The sequence below is a fragment of the Euphorbia lathyris genome, chromosome 2 (assembly GCF_963576675.1).
Source record: "Euphorbia lathyris chromosome 2, ddEupLath1.1, whole genome shotgun sequence".
Taxonomy (NCBI): domain Eukaryota; kingdom Viridiplantae; phylum Streptophyta; class Magnoliopsida; order Malpighiales; family Euphorbiaceae; genus Euphorbia; species Euphorbia lathyris.
The window spans coordinates 43,270,207-43,290,870 of NC_088911.1; the positions used below are offsets into that span (position 1 = coordinate 43,270,207).

General features: G+C 35.1%; 1 protein-coding gene across 1 annotated transcript; it reads left to right on the forward strand.

The window, feature by feature from the left end:
• Positions 1-361: 361 nt before the first annotated feature.
• On the forward strand, positions 362-15,438 carry LOC136217951 (AMSH-like ubiquitin thioesterase 1). Its single transcript, XM_066004661.1, has 14 exons — positions 362-740; positions 6,543-6,607; positions 6,745-6,820; positions 6,923-7,102; positions 7,261-7,352; positions 9,491-9,596; positions 9,726-9,772; positions 10,020-10,413; positions 11,214-11,303; positions 11,385-11,447; positions 11,544-11,618; positions 14,385-14,447; positions 14,902-14,954; positions 15,030-15,438. Exons 1-14 carry the CDS (start codon positions 621-623, stop codon positions 15,202-15,204), a joined length of 1,599 nt encoding a protein of 532 aa, XP_065860733.1. The 5' UTR covers positions 362-620; the 3' UTR covers positions 15,205-15,438.
• The last annotated feature ends 5,226 nt before the right edge of the window (positions 15,439-20,664 follow it).

The window sequence follows — 20,664 nt, forward strand, 5'->3', positions numbered from 1 at the left end:
TTTACTTAATTTACATTCTTAAGTTTACATGTGATTAATTTATTAATATAGATACATGTATATATAAAAATTATTGTTAAAAATACAACTCTGGTTTATTATTTCATTCGAACCAAACACATCAGACGTATATCATTTCCTATATGGAACTGAAACTAACTGACAAAAAAATTTAATATTATTTCATTCATTTTTTCTTGTTTCTCTTTTATGATTTCATTTCGTTACTTCTACACGAGCCAAACATGACTAAACAAATTCTAAAATTACGAATTTCGCATAATCGAATAGGAATACTTTTGCCATCTCTACCCATAGTCGCATCCAACTCGGAAAAGCATGCCCCAACCCAACAGCGGCCAAAAGTCCATTTCATAGCACTGGACTGTATTCCCATATTTACCCTTCGAACCAGAATGGCCTCTTTGTTGAATTGTTTCTATCGTCTCTCCCGTTCCGTACACACGCTAGCCAGCAGCCAATGACGACGACCTTCCTTTGAACTCCGGGCGCTTCACGGAGTCGTCGATTTGAGCCTGGAATTATTATTTCTGTTTGTTAGACAAGAAAATTGATAGAAACGGAGAGAGAAGACTGCATAATCACAACGAAAAGAGGCAATGAGGCCATCTTCAACCCCTGTTAGAATCAACATCGCAGCGAGTGCCAGAAAAGTTGATGTTGATAATCGGATTTCTCTTCGATACTACTATCGGATCGCGGATAATATTCTCAAACAGGTCCCCCTCTTATCTATCTATCGCATGATATGTTTATAGGAATTCATGGAATTTATCTTAATTTGGACCTTTTTATCAGGGAAAAATTGGTTACAATTAGTACTCTTGAACTTTTCATTGCGCTTGATCAATTGTCCCATTTGTATATTGCCTTTTTGGAAATTAGTTATATAGGTTTTGGCAGCTCGAAATCTAATGTGGAGATGAGCCGTGGTATTGTAGTAATTTAATTGGTTGTTCTTGTTCTGGATAATCGCGATAGATTCTTGTATTGTATTTATGGTTTCCTAATGCTAGTTATGACTTTTAGTGAAATAAGGGGACATGAGAGTTAGTGGTACACAGTTTCTTGAAAATTTTAAAACTTGTATAAAATTCTTGAGTTAACTACTGATAAGCTATGGATTTCTGTACTAGTCCAATATATGTTACCACTAACCATTTTTGAAATCTGCAAATGATGGATATAACACCTTCATATCTGCAGAAAAAACTTAATTTGAGAGCATTATGTTTATTTTCATTTGATTAATAATGAAGAGGCTAAGGCACAACCTGTACTACGGCATTGCTTCATAATAAGACAAGGAATGACAGAAAAACTAATGCTAGTATGATCAATGATTGAAATACAGTAAAAAAAAAAGGGCGGCCCGGTCGCATTACGCGTCCCCGCTGAGCGAGGGTCCGGGGAGGGGTCCCACCACAAGGGTGTATTGGGGGCAAGCCTTCCCTTGCCAATTTAATTGGCAAGAGGCCGCTCCTAAGACTCGAACCCTTGCCAAATACAGTACATTAAAAAAAAAAGAAATATATTACATTCAAATTATCAATTGTATAAAATTATTATGAGTTAACACTGATCAAAGCAGTGAATTAGACTAGGCCAATATTAGCTATACTGATTAACCACTTCTTCATTTTGAAATGAGGATGCTGTGAAAACTAAAAATTTAGGGCATTATGCTTTATGCTATTTGGTGAATTATGAAGAGCTTAAGACACCAAAACCTGTAGTTTTTGCTTCAGAAGGCACTGCATTCAGTTCTTCTGTAATAAGAGCTTAAGTAAATAAGCATGCAAGTTTGCCCAATGACTGAAAATCAATTTGTTAGTGGGACAAAAAAAGGGCTGGAATCTTTCAATTATAATTCATTTTAAAACAGTATCCGGTTTCATAATCTTTCTACTAGTGTTAGCTGCTCCACTTGGCTTTACAGTTCTATGAAATCTGTAGTATAGGTAATCAGTTGAACTTTATCAGCTATGAGTTGTGTAGTTATTTTTGATATGCGAAAAGCTATAATTGGAGACAATCACAACCTTAGGATGGATTTATTGTTATTATGAATCTACAATTATAATTTTTGTATTCTCATATAAGTATGTATTAAGCTGAATTGACTGTGGTTTCATCCTTCCATTTTGGACTTTGAAATGGGTTGATTAATTTAGTTGGTGGGGAACTGAATTTACCTGAAAGTAGGAGCTTCACTTTATTTTATTTCATTTATTTAAATCATTGACAATATGAGTCATCTTCGCAGGTTGGTTTTGTGTATAATGTAGGAATTTGACTTAGATAGCTTATAAGAGTGCTAATTTAGTTATTGGTGTTGATTAGTGGCTGGTAGAGAATGTTTTTATTTGCTAGTAAAGAATTCTAATCTCATAAACTAAGATCTTTGTCAATTCTAATCTCTCTGGTGCTGAGTAATCATACATATGAAGATTCAGATCTGACGTGCAGTGGAAGTGATTTAACATGTGTGTCTTCATAAATGTCAATATTTTATTAGCCATAGTTATTAAAGGCGTGTCTTTGGCGCATGGTGCACCAGGCGCTGGCCTTAGCGCCTTGACATCCACAATGGCGGGCGCAGCCGCCCTGGCGTGGGCCAGGGGTGCCATTGTGCGCCAAGGTGACATAGGTGCAGTTTTTAGGGTTTTTTTACGATTGTAATATATGATACACAACAACAACAACAACAACAACAACAAAGCCTTAGTCCCAAAATGATTCGGGGTCGGCTAACATGAACCATCATATAAAACCGTGAAATCAAGTCGGATCAGCGACACAAATTCTCCCCCTCCACTCTGTCCTATCCACTACCATATTTTCCTCAATCCCCAATAAACTCATATCACTCTCGATCACCCTCCTCCAAGTTTGCTTAGGTCTTCCCCTACCCCTCACCACTACATCCCTTTGCCACTCTTCAGTCCTCCTAACCGGCGCATCAAGCGCTCTTCGTTTTACATAGCCAAACCACCTTAGTTGGTTTTCCCTCATTTTATTCTCAATAGATGTAACCCCTACTTTTGTCCTAATTATTTCATTACTCACCTGATCCTTTCTCGTATGACCACACATCCATCCAGTGTTCTAAAAGTCGTAAGGCGTTAGTCGGGCGGACAAGACCTCAAAAAATTAATCGGAGATTAATCAGGAATTAATCGGGGATTAATCGGATATGTACTTTTCTATTTTTTATATTTATAATTAAATAAATATAAAATATAAACACATTTAAATATAAATGATCACATCTAAAAATAATATTAATAAATATTATATAAATATTATAAATATTTTCTTTAAATAAATAATAAAATATCCATAAATATTATAAATATATTGAAATTAGTTTTATTTGTAAATTTAGTGTTGTGTAAATTAGTTTTATTTTTTTTAGTTGTGTTGTGATCATTAATTATTTGTTATGGGTAGTTTAGTTTGGGTTTTTTTTTTTAATTTGGGTTTAAAAAATCGATTAGTTGTGATGGGTAGTTTAGTTTGGATTTTTTTTTAATTTCCAATATATGTTGAATTTAGTTTTATTTGTAAATTAGTTGTTGTTGTGATCATTAATTATTTGTATTATTTATTTTGTAGCAAATTTTTTATAATTTTATGATTTGATCCGATTTTTAGCTGCCTAACCCGACTTGACCCAATTTTTAGCCGCCTAACCCGACTTACCCGCTTAACCCGACTTGCCCCGATTTATCCCGACTTGAACCGCCTAGGCGGAAATACATCGGACCCCCGATTTAACCCGCCCAGTTATAAAAAATCGGTCAGTGTTCTGAATTTCGCCGACTAGTCGGCCGATTAGTCGGCGACTTGGCCGACTTTTAGAACACTGGATGTGACAGTGTTTCACTGCCCAAGATTGTAATATATGATACACAACAACAACAACAACAACAACAAAGCCTTAGTCCCGAAATGATTCGGGGTCGGCTAACATGATCATATAAAACCGTGAAATCAAGTCGTGTCAGCGACACAAATTCGCTCCCTCCACTCCGTCCTATCCACTACCATATTTTCCTCAATTCCCAGTAAACTCATATCACTCTCGATCACCCTCCTCCAAGTTTGCTTAGGTCTTCCCCTACCCCTCACCACTACATCCCTTTGCCACTCTTCGGTTCTCCTAACCGGCGCATCAAGCGCTCTACGTCTCACATGGCCAAACCACCTCAGTCGGTTTTCTCTCATTTTATTCTCAATATGATACACGTGTTGAATAAATTGTGATCTGACCTGAGGGTCCCAAATAAGCAAAAAAAAAAAAAAAAAAAAAATTATTAGAAGAGGAAGAGATTATACACGTTTGAATTAATTAGAAGAGGAGACAGAGTCTCTATTAGAAGAGAAAGAAGTATAGTACAACAGAAACACAGAAGTCGAATTCAAACAGAAACACAACCAGCCAAAGGGAATTCGAATTCAACAGGAGTTTGTTGATGATGATGAAGAGGATCAGTTTCATGAACAAGAGTTTGATGATGCTTTAGATGAGGAGTGTGATAGTGATGATGAGTAGTGATGAATTTGGAGAGTTTTGATGAGTAGAACTTAGGATTTAGTATTCAGCTTTAGCTTTCTAATATGGGGATTTATTTTGCATTTTAAAATTTATTTATACTTAAGAATATTTTCATGATTTAGTATTCATTGCATTTTTATGTTAGTTTTATAGTTTTATAATTTTTGTTTTTGTAAGTGCGCCTTGTCTCGTTATGGCGCACGACGATGCGCCAAGGTTCGAGGACCCCTAGTGCCTTAGTGCGCCATGTGCCTTCAATAACTATGTTATTAGCCCTTATTACTCCTTCCACTCTTCAAATATGATCCATGTTTATTCTTTTGATCATTTCATTTGTTCCAAATCGTAGTCCATTTCCCTTTTTAAAAGTATTGTTAAAATTCCTAATGTATGCCCTAGTTCAAAATACTTTGTTAACAAGTTACAAAAGAGAATTATTAGATTCTACTTGGAATTAATAAATCGACCACCATGGGTGGTTCTACGGGGAGCTGGCGGAGGCGCCCGCCTAGGGCCTCCTATTTAGGGGGTCTCCAATGCAATTTTTTTTTTTGGATAAAATCTCAAACTTATTTCAATTACAATAAAATAATTATTAAAATCTCAATTATTCAAAATTATCCCCAAAAATAATTATTATCCCGTAGAGGGCGAGCCTTGGCGCAACGGTAAACGTTGTTGTCGTGTGACCAAGAGGTCACGGGTTCGAGTCTTAGGAGCAGCCTCTTGCCAAATAAATTGGCAGGGGAAGACTTGCCCCCAGTACACCCTTGTGGTGGGACCCCTCCCCGGACCCTCGCTCAGCGGGGACGCGTAGTGCGACCGGGCCGCCCTTTTTTATCTGAATTTAATAGTAATCATATATAGAAAACAAGACAACATGCTAAAATGGAATCGAAACTCGACGACAATAACACACATTGTCTCTTCGTTTTCAATCACCACCTCTTAACAACAATAGCACAATAGGGGCTTCCAAAATTTATTTCACAACTCCCCCTTCTTACCTCTTAATAACAGGGATAAGTTACAAATTTAGCCATATGATTATTGGGGGAGAGCCAGTTTAGCCTCTATGTACAAAACATACAAAACAGTACAATTTTAAGCCAAACATTTAACATACGGTACAATTTGGAACCTCATTGGAAGATGAGTTTTTTTTAATTAATTGAAGATGTGCAATTTCAAGCCTTAACCCACAATAATATAGCCATTCACTGCTTCATTCTCTTCAAATTGCTCCAAAAGTTTGATTGGTCCAATAAAAAATTAACTAAATTTTATATTTATTAAATTTAAATTTGTAAAAAAGGAAAAGGAGTATGGGAGCCGTCTAGGGCCTCTAAAATACTAGAGTAATCCTCCAATTTAGGTAGGCGTATATTAGGAACATTATAATTTATGAGCAAATTTTGTCTATAAACCATATTAACATGATCTTCTTAAACTCTGAAAAATGGAAATGGACTATATTGTGCGACAAAGCTGGTGCATTATTTTGAAAATTCAGAGAACATCTTTGATTCATTTTTAATCTTGCAGAAAAAAGCGCAATCTAATAACAATATTCAATTCTAGACTAATTTCCTATCTGTTTGAATTTGCCAGTTGTTGATATGTAAAGAAACATGTCCATTCATTCTTTTATGTTCTAAAGTCTCAAATATTGTTATAGTGAAACACTTGTTTTGATTGCTCTCAAGATAATTCATGTTGTCTGTCTTAGTAGCTTTTCAGTTTCATCATTGTGCAGCTGATCTAGTATCTCTACTGAAATTGAGATGCATTGCATATTTATTTCCATTATGTCTTTATATGGATGGCTTACAAAGAGATGTTTCTTCTTTTGATTCCAGTTGACTGTTTATCTTCTTTTTTTTTTTTTTTTTTTTTTTTGCAATTGGTCTCATTATCTTTTCACAGTGTGCATTTATTTACTGTTTTTGCTATATTGCAGGCTGACATCTTTCGAGGAGAGAAGAATATTATAGATTTGTATATCATGCTTTTGAGGTTTTCAAGGTGAGAAGAGTGGTGAATTTGATGTAAAATTTGAAAACACATGGGAATAATCTTTATGTAAAGTGATATTTCCTTCACTTTGTTTCCATGAAAATAATGATGTAAAATAGTTTATCAATCTACTGCTTTTTCTTTAGCTTGGTCTCGGAAACAATACCATGTCATCGAGATTATAGGGCATCCACACAGAGCAAAAAAAATTATTTGAAAAAGGTAGTATTGGTCCTTCTCTATTTTCCCTTGTCATTTTCCTCTATTAAAACCATTTCGTGATAAATTTTGGGGTTCGGGATTGACATTAATTTATTCCTCTAGAAATTATTGAATGCTGTGACGGAGTTGGAGGACTTAAAGCCAGCAGTGCAGCAGAAGATCAATGAGTTAAACAGAAAACATACGCATCAAGTAAATGGTTGGGGCTCTGCACATCAAAATGATTCATTAGAGTGGCCTCCTGTCAAAAAGAAAACTTTAACTGGTTATGATATGATAAAGGTATGATTAGAACTTCTTTGTGGGTAGTAACTAGTTACTACTTTCAGCAATTCTAGCTAGATATTCTATTGTATTGCTTTTTCTTGCTGTGCTTAGGTTCTTAGTAGTCTGCTATATGAAGTTAAAAGTTATGTCTATGATTTACTTGCCTTTGGCAGACAGTAAGACCAGCTGCACAAATTGCATATCAGGGTTCAAGAGCTCAGCAGTTTTCACATGCTAGACCAGTGGAAGAGCAGTTCCAGAGGATGTAAGATTTCCAAGATTGTGACTTCTCTCAAGTAGAAGATCTTTCCTTTTTAATGCTTAAAGTGTGCTGTTTGCATCTTTCCACATAACTGCTGCTTTGGTAGATAAAATGTTCTATTACTTTGGAAAGAGAAGTTTTCAATGCTTAATAAGCTTTTTCCCCCATTCTTGGCAGGAACTGTTACACAACTAGGCTAATGAATCCATTTATTATTTCCTCTCTCAAAAAAAAAAAAAGTAAAATTAAAGGAAGCAAGAAGATTTTATAATGTTATGTCTAATTCTTTATTTGAATAACCATAGAGACAAGGGATTGATATGTATATGAGATATACTTGATTGCTTGTTAGAAGAAATAGGTCAATCATGTCCATGCTTCATGCTTATTGATGTTTCAAGTCAAAATACACTAAGAATAAAGAGTATGTAGGACTCGATTTAGCTGTTTGGGTCAGCTAATGATGATTATTTCAATCACAAGCAGCTAGTTCAATGTGTTTGCTAAGTTAAAAAAACTAAATACTCCCTCCATTCCACTTTATAAGTCGTTTTAGGGAGTTTTATTTAAAAAGAAAAAAAAATTAAGCGCCGTTTAGAATTTCAATGGAATTTTGGAATTTCTTTTCCATTCTTATCCTTCTCTTCATTGTTTCGTTAATGGCTAATCATTCTTCTAGTATTGATTACTTACTTTTGTTTCCAACGTTCATTAATGCCGTTTTTTTAAAATTATACAGGCTTTATTGCTGAATTTAGAGAGAGAAAGGAATGAAGGGAATGAAAGAGAGTTTTTTTTTTTAATTAGCCAAGGTTTAATTGATGAGAGAGAGAGTGAGAGAGAGAGTTCCAACATTTTTTTCATGAGAGAGTGTTTTTTCTTTTTTCAACCAATTTTAAGGCATCGATTAAAGGTTAGATTAGTAATTTGACTTTAAATTAATTGGGTTTCTTAAGTTGTGTGAAACTCCCTAAAATGACTTATACTCCTTCCGTTCCATATTATTTGTCACATAGAGAAAAAATTTATTTTTTCATATTATTTGTCATTTTAAGTTTTCATTGCAAATTTTTCCTATTTTATTCTTATTAATGAGTTTTTCAATAATTACTCTTTTTGTCATTTTAAGTTTTCAAGGTATGAAGAGTGGTGTAATTTAATGAATGTTACGGAAAATGAGGATTATCAATAAAGAGAGATATAGGGTATTTTGGTCCATTATTCTATAAATTTAATGCAAATCAATCATTTCCTTAATGTGTGATTTGCTCAAATGTGACAAATAATATAGAACAGGGGTGTTGCTAATAACTGTTAGGAGAGAATTTATGTCGCTGACACGATTTGATTTCACGGTTTTATATGATGGTTCATGTTAGCCGACCCCGAATCATTTCAGGACTAAGGCTTTGTTGTTGTTGTTGTTGTAGTGGGAAGTTGGTTTACTTTTTTTTTTTCTTTCATTTAGATCACTTTACCTTTTATTTTAAAAAGCCTTGGCGCAACGGTAAAACGTTGTTGCCGTGTGACCAGAGGTCACGGGTTCGAGTCTTAGGAGCGGCCTCTTGCCAATTAGTTTGGCAAGGGAAGGCTTGCCCCCAATACACCCTTGTGGTGGGACCCCTCCCCGGACCCTCGCTCAGCGGGGACGCGTAATGCGACCGGGCCGCCCTTAGATCACTTTACCTTTTATTTTAAAAATTATTAATCACATAATTTTTTTTTTATTTCAAAAATATTTTATACACCAACAAATTATTCTATTTACTTTGGTTGTATAAAATATGACAATTTTTGATATATTTTCTTTTACTTTGTAGTGTAGTTTGAGTAGATTCTCGTGCAAAATCACTAGTTATTATATTTTAAAACTTTTGGTAGATCAGATATCCCCGCAGTTGTCCAATTTTTATATCAAATGTAGTTGTCTTGCTGACACTCAAGCTCAGCCTTTTCAAGAAGGTGTAATAAGGTGTTTCTGTGAACATTAGTTTGGTTTATGAGAAGGCCATTAATTGTAGAGTGATTTGTTTTACCCTTATCTTTTTGGTTTGGAACCAATTACTGTAATGCATGTGTCAATGATTTTTAATATCTTTGGTACTCTGGACTTTCTTTACAGTTTTAGTTGTTCCTTACAGATCCTTAAATTTCCTGCGCCCAAAGGAGGAAACTCTCTCTAGGCACTCTATATTGGGTCCAAATGGTCTTTATGGGCAGTGGCAGCCACCAAGGAGTGACATAAGAGTATGGTGTTGTTGTTCATCTTGGTTGCTTGTTTCCATTTATTTTGCTTTGTTTTTTTTTTTTTTTTTTTTTGGTTTTGTTTTGTTTCTCTGTGCAAATTTTTTGCTGACTAATGTCATCTAACTGTAGGTCAGCTATCCAAGCAACATAGACGTCACTCCAATTGAAATTCCTCGGTTAGGCTCTTCTCTAGTTTACGGAAGTAATTTATTTACTGCTATTTCGGATATTAAGATATCTGATTTCAAACTCTGAGATTTATTAAATGACAATTTGTTGAAGCCATTATGTAATTGAATTGGTGCTTAAGCTATTGCCTATTTAGTCTTTTGAGTATTATTTTATTGCATGATATCTTTACATCTGGTTACATTATTCTTTTAATCTCCGAAAGTTTGTTGGTTTCTTTGCATGTGAAAACAGCCTGCAGCAATCTACAGAAGATGTAGTTATAGTGAAAAATGACTCCAGCAATTCTGAACCTCACAACCTGCTGCAGTCCACAGAAAATGGACTTGCAATAAAATCAGATAGTGTTTGCTCAGAAACTGAAAAGTCAAGTTTAGAATCAGTTCTTACCAAGAGTGAAGATAGTAAGAGGAGCAGTGCTGAAGAACTTTCTTCCATGATTTCTTTTGAAACGATAGAAACTCCTGTTCAAACAGAGCTGATTAGACAGCCTTCTCCTCCAGCTGTACTTGCAGAAGTACAAGATTTGATACCTGCCATGTCGGCCCAAGTTGCTGAAGCAGAACATAAAATGGACATTTCCTCACCTGAATTGATTCGTTCTGAATCTCCCCTGCAACTGCACATTGTAAGCTTTATCAACTATCTTGTTCCTAATATTATATGAAGCCCTGACACGGGTAAGCGTACGGGTACGGCAAACTGCATTTCTAAAAATATGAGATACGGGTACAACGGGGATATGGTAAATTTTATATATAATTAATAATATATATATCATTTGTAATGAAAAATTTAAAAGATATATAAATATATAAACCACAAATAACATCTATAATATTAACTAATAAGTTATATAATCCTTATATTTTTTAAAAAATTTAATTTGTTAATGGGTGGTGGGTTGATATTACTTTATTTAATTTGTTATATAATCCTTATATTTTTAAAGTTTTTTTTTTTTTTTTTTAAAAACCCCTACAATTTAACTAATTTAATTATGAAAAGTATCCCCGGCGTATCCCCTAATTAAAAAAGAAAAAGAAAAAAAGGGGATACTTCCTAGCCGTATCCTGTATGTATCCCTGCCGTATCCCCATCCTCGGAGTATCGGATACGCGTACATTGACCTCTTAGAAGTATTTGTGCTTCATAGCTAATGTTTGAAATTATTAAAGCTTTTGTGCATTTTTCTCTAAAGAAGAAATCTTTCTGATAATGCAAATTGTAGTATTAATCATTTGTTATATCCTTTTTATTTTAATCCATGTTTCCTTTTCTGGATGTTCCTTTATTTTCCATTTGCTAACTAAGAAAAATTATTGTGTTTTGGGAAGGATAGTAAGCCTTCGAGTTTTTAAGGTTATGAACCGTTGCCTATTAAAAACTTGAGCATATGTAACTGTAAAAAGTAAATTCTCTTTGCAGTCAACCACAATGATGGAGAATTTCATGAAGCTAGCAAAGTCAAATACTGATAGGAATTTAGAAACTTGTGGTATCCTTGCTGGTTCACTTGTAAGTCTTGATAACCTAAAATTTCTGTTCTTCATCTTCATTACGTGTATTGCTGATTCCCTTTTTTTTTTTTTTTTGTAGAAAAACAGAAAGTTTTATATTACTGCTCTCATTATCCCAAAGCAGGAATCCACATCAGATTCGGTATGACAATTTCACTATGCATTGATAACGGTGTTTTCTTTTTTCTTTTATAATCATGTCTCTTTGATTCTCGGAAAAACTTGTTTTTCTTATCAGTGTCAGGCCACAAATGAAGAGGAAATATTTGAAGTTCAGGATAAGCGCTCTCTATTCCCTCTTGGGTGGATACATGTAAGAACTACTTCTTTGCACCCTTTCCTGATTTGTCCATTGTTATATGATCTAAATTTTCCCTTTCCTCTGTTAGCTTACTTGCCATGCCTAACAGGACAACAGATCTGAAGCTTTTTCTATTGTTACCTTTGTTTTTTTGCTTGTTTAATAAGAAGTGTTATCATCATCTTGAATTGCAGTGTATTAAAACTAATTAGTGGATGGATTTAGAATCTGAAGTTTTCAGGTTATAAATAATACTTAGAATTTGCATGAATTGCAAATTCAGCACTCCCTCCGTTATTGAAGGGTTGTCGTTAAGGTTTTGACTCACTTATTAAGAAAGTCATGTTGGAGTATCTTAATTATAGTGTTGTTTTACTAAAATATCCCTGTAAATATTTTGAGAATACTAATCATTTTGTTTATTTTATTGCAATCAACATTAAACGTAAGGATATACTTGGAGAAAATTATTACATGTTATCTTGATTTTATTAACATGACAAACATTTTACAACAGAAGTGTTTTCCTAAAACGGCATCCTTTCAAAGACAGAGGAGTATCATGTTATATAAGGGGATGGTGTTATAATAGAAGCCTGAGCAGCTTTATGTGTTCACCTTTGATGCTTAGGTTCAATGCAATAGAAAGGGTAGAAATTGTATGATGATATCAAGCATGAAAGTAAGACAGGTGGTTCAATTGGACAATTACTATTATTCTCCGCGTGCAAATGGGCTTTAACTGGCTACTTGTAGTAGTTATGTTTGGTCATAAAGCATAGCAAGTTAATCAAATGGGCGTTTCAGATAAGAATTTTGAAGTACATGTGAAGAAATGCAAAGGCTAAATAAAAAGTGAATTGGAATGTGTAGGTTGCACCAGTTAGAATATCTGCAGTGTGAAAGAGTTTGTGGTTCGTAGCAGTAAGCAAAACATCATATGAGTTGATATGGTAAAAATGATTCATTGTGCTTGCCTTCGATTTATCCCTCAATAGAATACATGAACAAAGGAAGCCTTATGGTTCATCCCAATTAGTTTGAGGTTAGTTGAGGTTTAGTTGGTTTATGGAAATTGGTGTTTGAGTTGTGGTCCTTGTCGCTTGATTTCTCTAGCTTCAATGTTCCTAGGTTTTGGATAGAAGATTCACATTTTAGCTGTGAAACATGATGTTTCCTCTTATCTTTTCCGCGTGTGTGCCAGAAAAAAACCTTGTATCTTGTAAGTCTTGCAGCAATAAATTAGGATCCATTTGTATATTGAAAACAACAATCCATCTAGGTTATTGATGACAATGATGAGGACAAGAATTTTAAATTTATTGAGCTGTTTATTTATTCCATGCTATTTGCAGATGATATTGTGTTGGTTGATGAGACGAAAGAAGGAGTGGAGAGGAAGTTGGAATTATGGAGACAAACTCTAGAATCTAGAGGCTTTAAGTTGAGCCGAAGTAAGACAGAATATTTGGAGTGTAAGTTTAGCGGCCATAGGAGTAGGGAGGCAGGGACAATCACCCTAGATGGGAGAGTTGTTCAGGCCTCGGATTGCTTCCGGTATTTAGGATCTATTATCCAAACGGATGGAGAAGTAGATGGAGATGTTGCTCATAGGATTAAAGCTGGTTGGTCGAAGTGGAAGAGTGCTACGGGTTTCCTTTGTGACCCTGGCATGCCTAATAGATTGAAGGGAAAATTCTACCGGACGGCAATTAGACCAACATTGTTATATGGTACGGAGTGTTGGGCAGTGAAACACTGCCACATCCATAAGATGTCGGTGGCGGAGATGCGTATGTTGAGATGGATGTGTGGTCATACGAGAAAGGATCGGGTGCGTAATGAAATAATTAGGACAAAAGTAGGGGTCACATCTATTGAGAATAAAATGAGAGAAAACCGACTAAGGTGGTTTGGCCATGTGAGACGTAGAGCGCTTGATGCGCCGGTTAGGAGAACCGAAGAGTGGCAAAGGGATGTAGTGGTGAGGGGTAGGGGAAGACCTAAGCAAACTTGGAGGAGGGTGATCGAGAGTGATATGAGTTTACTGGGAATTGAGGAAAATATGGTAGTGGATAGGACGGAGTGGAGGGAGCGAATTTGTGTCGCTGACACGACTTGATTTCACGGTTTTATATGATGGTTCATGTTAGCCGACCCCGAATCATTTCGGGACTAAGGCTCTGTTGTTGTTGTTGTTGTTGTTGTTTATTTATTCCATGGGTACATGGTGTATATTTAGATTGACTTTGTAGTTGGTAGAAATATCTATCGAGCATTCAATGGAGCAAAACTTCTGTTATGGTTCCTGGCTTTTGGTTTGAGATCTTTCCAATACATATGCTGTATGCTTCATGGGGTCTAAGGCACTTCAAATTAGCATCTAACAAAAACTCTATTAATACTTTAGTAGTTTTCATGTTTCAAACTTTTGCATTCAAGGAGATTGGAGATGCAATATATTCCATCTCACTTTTTCCCTGTGCCGCTTTTGCTTTCTTTTCTTCTTTTTGCATGTTGGGCCTGTGTAATATGTAGTTCTCTTGAAGTTCTGGGCATATGTTGCTTCCTTATACACCCACAGTTGGACAGGGATATGTCTCTGGGTATTCTTATTTATATTACACGATTGGTATATTTTTCATGTGTACTTGCATATTGTTTAGAGTCTAATCTTCTAAGTTAGGCGATATATTTTTCTTAATTTTTATATATGAATTTCCTAGTTATGTTTGTCATCTTTTGACTGACTTGTTTCTTTCTGTATCGTAATTCAAGACGCATCCTACACAATCCTGTTTCATGTCATCAATTGACGTTCACACCCATTACTCATATCAGGTGATTGAATCTTTCCCTTATTATAAATTTATGTTCATTGCAGCAAACTTGTTTTCCGGTTGCTATTTTTTCTTTTGGGGGGTTCGGATCAATTTTTTCTTTTGGGGGGTTCGGATCAATTTAGGATTAGAGGTGGGGATTGGTATATACAATATCCTGAGGCCTGATTTGTTTATGGTAATCATAATGTGAAACTGTTCATGTTTCTTGGTTATATTAATTGGAGCAAGAGGTTTCTATATAAACTGTATTGAGAGTATTTATGCTAATTTTTTTTTGTCACATTTTGAAAGTGTAGCAACTATTGCAAATCCTTTTCAGTGTTTTCCATTAGTTTCTCCATTTTCGACAAAGAAGACATTTGAACCCATTCGGAACCCTCTCTTTTTTGCACGCCTTATATATATATTCCTGATCATTTATTGGTTGTTCACATGGTTGTTTTTTTGTTCAGATTATGTTGCCAGAAGCAGTTGCGATTGTGATGGCACCAAGAGATACTTCAAGGTGACTAGTGCTGCATTATAAGTTTCCACTGCTTTACTCAATCATATACTGAATATAATTTTGTCCTCTGCACAGAACGCACGGCATATTTCGGTTGACAACCCCTGGTGGCATGTCAGTAATAAGACAGTGTCAACAACGTGGATTTCATCCACATGATCAACCTCCCGATGGTGGGCCCATTTACAAGACTTGTACAGACGTCTATATGAATCCCAATCTTAAGTTTGATGTTATTGACCTCCGATGATTCATCTTACTTGTGCCATTTTTAATGGATACTGTTTTGGCAATTCAATTGTTCATAGGAAATCCATTTACCGGTACTTGAATTGTTAAAATTTCGTGGGTAAAAAAGGGCGGGGGGATACTATAACTGTTTGTATATTATTACAAGTACGAAACAATTCATCCTTGAAACTGGAAACTTGTACTCTGATATTTTCTTAATTTGAATTGAATCCCCTTAAAGTTGATTACTACCTTGTGTGCGCATAATGGGCATGCTTTCTATTTTCTAATGGATGAAGTATGCCAGCACAATGTCTTGTCCGCTTGCAGTTGCAGAACAGGATGATAAAAGCTTTGAGGAGGGGTTAAAGCAATTTGACATTTCAAAGGTGGTAAATTGTATAAATGGTCACTAAAGTTTAAGGTTGCTTTTAAAAAGTTCACTTAATTTTATTTTGTTTTATTAGTTATAAAATTGCCCTTTTTTAAAATCACTGTAACAGTGACATGTGAAACACGTTGAAAAGAACTTTACTTTTAAGAATAACACGATAGTCATGTATAATTTTAAATTTATAAACATTAGTTTTAAACGGTTGAGTTAAATAAACAAAAAAAAATATAAATTTTACTATTGCGTATATATGTAATTATTTTCAATTTGAATAAACTTTTGAAAATTAAGCTCAAACTGGTCATGACCATCAGCATCAACTCCAATTGAAAGTTGAAAAAGGGAAAAGCAAGGCAACTATCTTGATAGTATCTGTAAGAAAAAATGAACTTGGGTCGGTGGCCACTTTTGGAATAGGTTAATTTATACTTTCTTGAGTGGAGTGGGAGTCTCATCTCATCTCATCTCATGGATTACTGGTCCAGTGTATGGAATGGAACTGGTCCTTTTCTTCTTTTAGGTTTTCCGAAACAAGACTTGGAAAATACTTAATCTCCTTTTGCCGAGTTCCCAATAAAAAGCATCGCATTATTTTGTTCCTCTTCTGCTTTCTTATAGCTTCTCCCCTCACCCATCCATCAATTTGTGGGGGGCAAGGCAAAGCATCTTCATTTAACTAACCACATGAGAACAGCTCTCCTTATCGTTGTTTGCTTAAACTAACTTTGTGAAATTAGAATATGATTATCCCTTAATACGAATCAAAAACCTTGATTAATGGGGCTCCCCATATGGATGGGTTTCCATATGCAGGCAGCTAGGCGTGATGATAGTGATACCACTTGTGCTTATTAGAGTTCACTACGACAGCCACCAGAAAACTGCTTCAATGGGTCATAAAATTTGGTGAATTGAGACAAATGTCTGTATGTATTATTTATTTGTTTATATGTTCCAACTCATCTCACTAACACTATGCTCCGTCTCTACAACCATTTAACAGAAAATAGAAAGTGGGACCAAATGGAGGAAGAGGGTGATGGTGGTAGGGGCCTCATCATGCGATGGATGGAGCATTGCTTAGCCAATACTTTTAGTTCTTAGAATTCTTACTTGTGAATTTACTTCCGAATTTAAATATTTTGGGAAACTAATTCCTCGATTGTAATTTTTGTCATAATAAAATACTTCATCAAAATTGTATTTTAATATCTAGGTCTTCGGACGAGTCAAGACGAGCCTTGGTCAATCTTCAGGACTGCCCTTCATATGTTTCACACGGCGTGTGATAGGTTGACACGCCATGTGACTCCTCCAATGCAGATTCTTTCCCGGCTAACCTTCTCACACGACGTGTGGCTAAGTAACACGTCGTGTGAGTCCACCTTCATTCTTGACTTAGTTGGCTCAAAGGAACGCCCTCATCATTTGAAGGTGATTGAATACTATGAAGTAACGATGTTAACATACCTTTAGGATTTGTCATACCTATCTATTTATAATATTTCGATTGATCCTTCTTTTTCTAGGAATCTTTCTTTTATTAACAATCTTTCTTCTTTTAGGGGGAATCTTCAACTAGGAGATGTCTTCTAGACGACTTCAACTAGCTGGCAAGAGGGTTTTTCTTGATGGAAAAATGGTTCTTGGAAGTCCGCTGAATCTGAAGGCCCGTAATGTTCTACGTGGCCACTAGATCTGAAGGCTCTCCTTATTCCATGTGTCAAATGTTTATTTCCTATAGTATCATATGTTTCTCTCCCTTTTTTTCTGATAAAATGGAGCTCCTTAGGGTTTAGTTTGTCTGGGAAAGGAGTGCTTAGTGCTCAAGCTTTGCTTCGACGCTGCCTTTTTCCTGCTTTCGGTTTTTAGCATGCGCGTTAATTTTTTTACGTGTGAAGTGGGTGTTTTTTTGGAATTTGGAGCGTTTCTTTTTTGTCCATGCCTATCTAGGTGGTCCGTCAATCAATTCTCTCTCTTCTTCTGATTGGAGTGAATGTTGGTATGATGGTTGTTCATCATTGTGAGCATTAAATTCGATTGTCGAATCATCTTTTCCATCGTTTGCTCTTCTTCTTCCTGCCTATAATAAAGGCTCCCGGATTTTCCTTTTACTTTTTCTTCTCGCTTTCATTCTGCCTTTCAAAATTTCATGCTTTCTCTGCTTTGCGTCTTCTTTTCAGCCAGTTCACATTTTTCATTCTAATAAGTTACTTTGGCCCTTTTCTGCTGTTTCTTTTCTGTTTTTTTTGTCATGGTTCCTAAGAAACCTATTGTCGTTGAAGAGGCTTTTAATCACGAGTTTAAGAAATCGTTAATCCACAAACTTAAGAACTTTGAACAACCTTCAACTTTAAACGAGGTCTCTTTAGCAGAGCTCATCTCACAGTATCTCGAATTTAAACATTTGGCACCTGAAGGTTATTTAGGTTTTTACTGTTTGTTTTTCGAAAATAGGGCCAAGCTCCCTTTTTCTTCTGGTATTGTAAATGTGTTAAATGAGTTTAGCATTTGTCTGGCGCAACTGTATCCAAATGGATGGATGGACCTTCTTAGCTTGATCAAGGTTTGTGAGGATCTAGACATAGAGATGATTGGACCTCTCTTTCGCAGCATATGGACTCCTTTTATAGGAGTGGGGACTGATGACTCTATTTGGATCTAAAAACTTCCTTCTAATCGAAAATCCTTCGTTAAAAACAAAACTTCAAGCAACAAGGATTTTCAACCCCAATGGCTCTAGAGTTTGACCCTAAGAGACGATGATCGGAAGTCTTTGAAGGGGGATTTATATCCCAATGGGTTTCCTTTTCGGACGTCGTGGAACAACGACCCTATGAACAAGGGAAACGACCTCTTCTAGAGCCTTTGACGAGGGATAAGAAGGTCATGTATAATTTTCTATTGCAGTTGGATTTGTCCTTCACCAAAGAGGCCTTACTGGATCATATCAACCGCAATATCCCTTTTCTCCTCTATAGCTCTGAAGGGGGAGTGCATTTTGAAGGATCGCCTAGATATGACGTTCTGTTTGAAGGTATATTTTCTATATCTTTACTTGTTTTTGATTCGTTCCTTTCTTTGTTTGCAGGCTCTAACATGCATTTTGTCTGTTAAAAAATGCTAGCCCGTTAAGTAGCTGAAAAGATTGATGCCGAAGAGCGGCAACCGGATGCGGCTCTTGTGAGCGGTATGAACGTATCTACTTCTTCATCCCTCTTTGAAAGGCTTACCTCATATTATTCGCCAGGCGCTGGCTCTACCCCTCCAGTTTTGAGCTCTTTGGGAGTTTTTACTCAGGGAACTGGGGATCATGCCGCTGGTAATCCTTTTTGCTTAATTTAACTTTCCTCCTCCTCTTCATTTTATAGCTCTTCTAATATCCAAACTCACTTGGACCAGAGGAGGTGCTTCAGTAGGCTTGGACGAACAATGTTGTGTCACATCCGTATCCTTAATTTTAGTTATTACACCCTAATATTAGGTTACACTACATTTATTTATTGATTTGAGAGTTAATTGGGTATTATGGATATAGTTTGGAGGCCAATTTCATGTTTTAAGTGTAAAATTAAAAGTGTAGGATAAGTTTTAAAAGAAGTTAAAGTTTAGAGGGACCGAAAAGGAGATTTTCCCTTATTAGGAACATAAATCACAACTCTCCATACATGCATTTCAGATATCTAAGTCAAAAAAATCACAAATATGTTTTTAATTTCATTATTCATTTGATCATCTCCATCTTTGTTCTTCAAACACCCAAAATCACCAAGCTTTGATCATAACTTGATATCTAGAGATTAAACCGTCGGATCGAGCTGATTTATTTACAGTAGGTTCTAGACATCCTAATACACATTGTGGTCGGTGTGATTTTGATTTGGAGATTTCTACATGGGGTTAGATCTAGGCAGATTATAGTGGTGGATTTGAGGATTTAATATGTTTTCCCCTCAATTATGGCTAAAGTAAATAATTATCAACTACCCATTTGAGTTTTTATGTATATATATGTATATATCACTCTATATTTTCCAGAAAATCAAATTTTTGTTGGAATTTTTGCCATGCATTTGATTAATTTGAGTTTTTATGATTTAGTTTTGAATATGAGTTTAAAGTTAAGTTCAAGTAATTATATATGTATTTGCATGTTAATTTTAACCTATAATATATATTTATATACACATATTTTGGGTTTTGTTTTGATAAACTTAGTATATTTGATTAATAGTTGTGTAAGATTTGATATTTTGAGGAATAGAATTAAAAAAAGTGTATTAAGAAACTTTATCGATAATTGGTTTATGAACAAATGTATATGTATATACATTAAGTGATTTTCTATAGATTTGTTTCTCAAACCAAATTTTAGTTTTAATTAAAGATTGTTAAAGTTGCAATTTTGATGAATTTATGATTATTTACATATATATTTCTGATTTTAAATTATATTATGAAATTATAATACTTTTAGTATCCATCAAGAGTAATCCGGATAAGTGGTTTTTATTAAAGTCCGTATTTAGTGAGAAATACGGCTTGTGTACACAGTTGAAAGACCTATCAGGTATGGCAAAGAAGTGTTGAGTAAGACCATGCGAGTTAGGCAAAATACGGCTTGTGTACACAGTTGAAAGACCTATCAGGTATGACACAGAAGTGTTGAGTAAGACCATGCGGGTTAGGCAAAATTATGAGATATATCGATTCTATTATATGGTGGGGATTGATACATAAGAGGATTATCTCTCGGATGGATACGGTCTATAAAGTATTTAATGATATACAATTGATGAAGTATTTATTGAGATACAGTTATGAAGTATTTTATTGAGATACAGTTATGAAGTATTTTATTGAGATACAGTTTATGAAGTATTTATAGAGATACAGGTTATGAAGTATTTATCGAAATACGATTTATGAAGTATTTATCGAAATACGGTTTATGAAGTATTTATTGATTTATAGTTATTTTGTGGTATTAAGTATTTTAATACAGTTTTACAATGTGTGATATTTGAGAAATATTTGCAAACCTATTTATTTTGTATAGTTAAGATTTTAACCAAATAAATGCAT

Coding starts and splice junctions, on each gene's coding strand:
- LOC136217951 (XM_066004661.1), top strand. CDS start 621: ATGAGGCCATCTTCAACCCCTGTTAGAATCAACATCGCAGCGAGTGCC. Junction 10,414..11,213: donor CTCCCCTGCAACTGCACATT/GTAAGCTTTATC, acceptor TTCTCTTTGCAG/TCAACCACAATGATGGAGAA. Junction 11,304..11,384: donor GTATCCTTGCTGGTTCACTT/GTAAGTCTTGAT, acceptor TTTTTTTTGTAG/AAAAACAGAAAGTTTTATAT.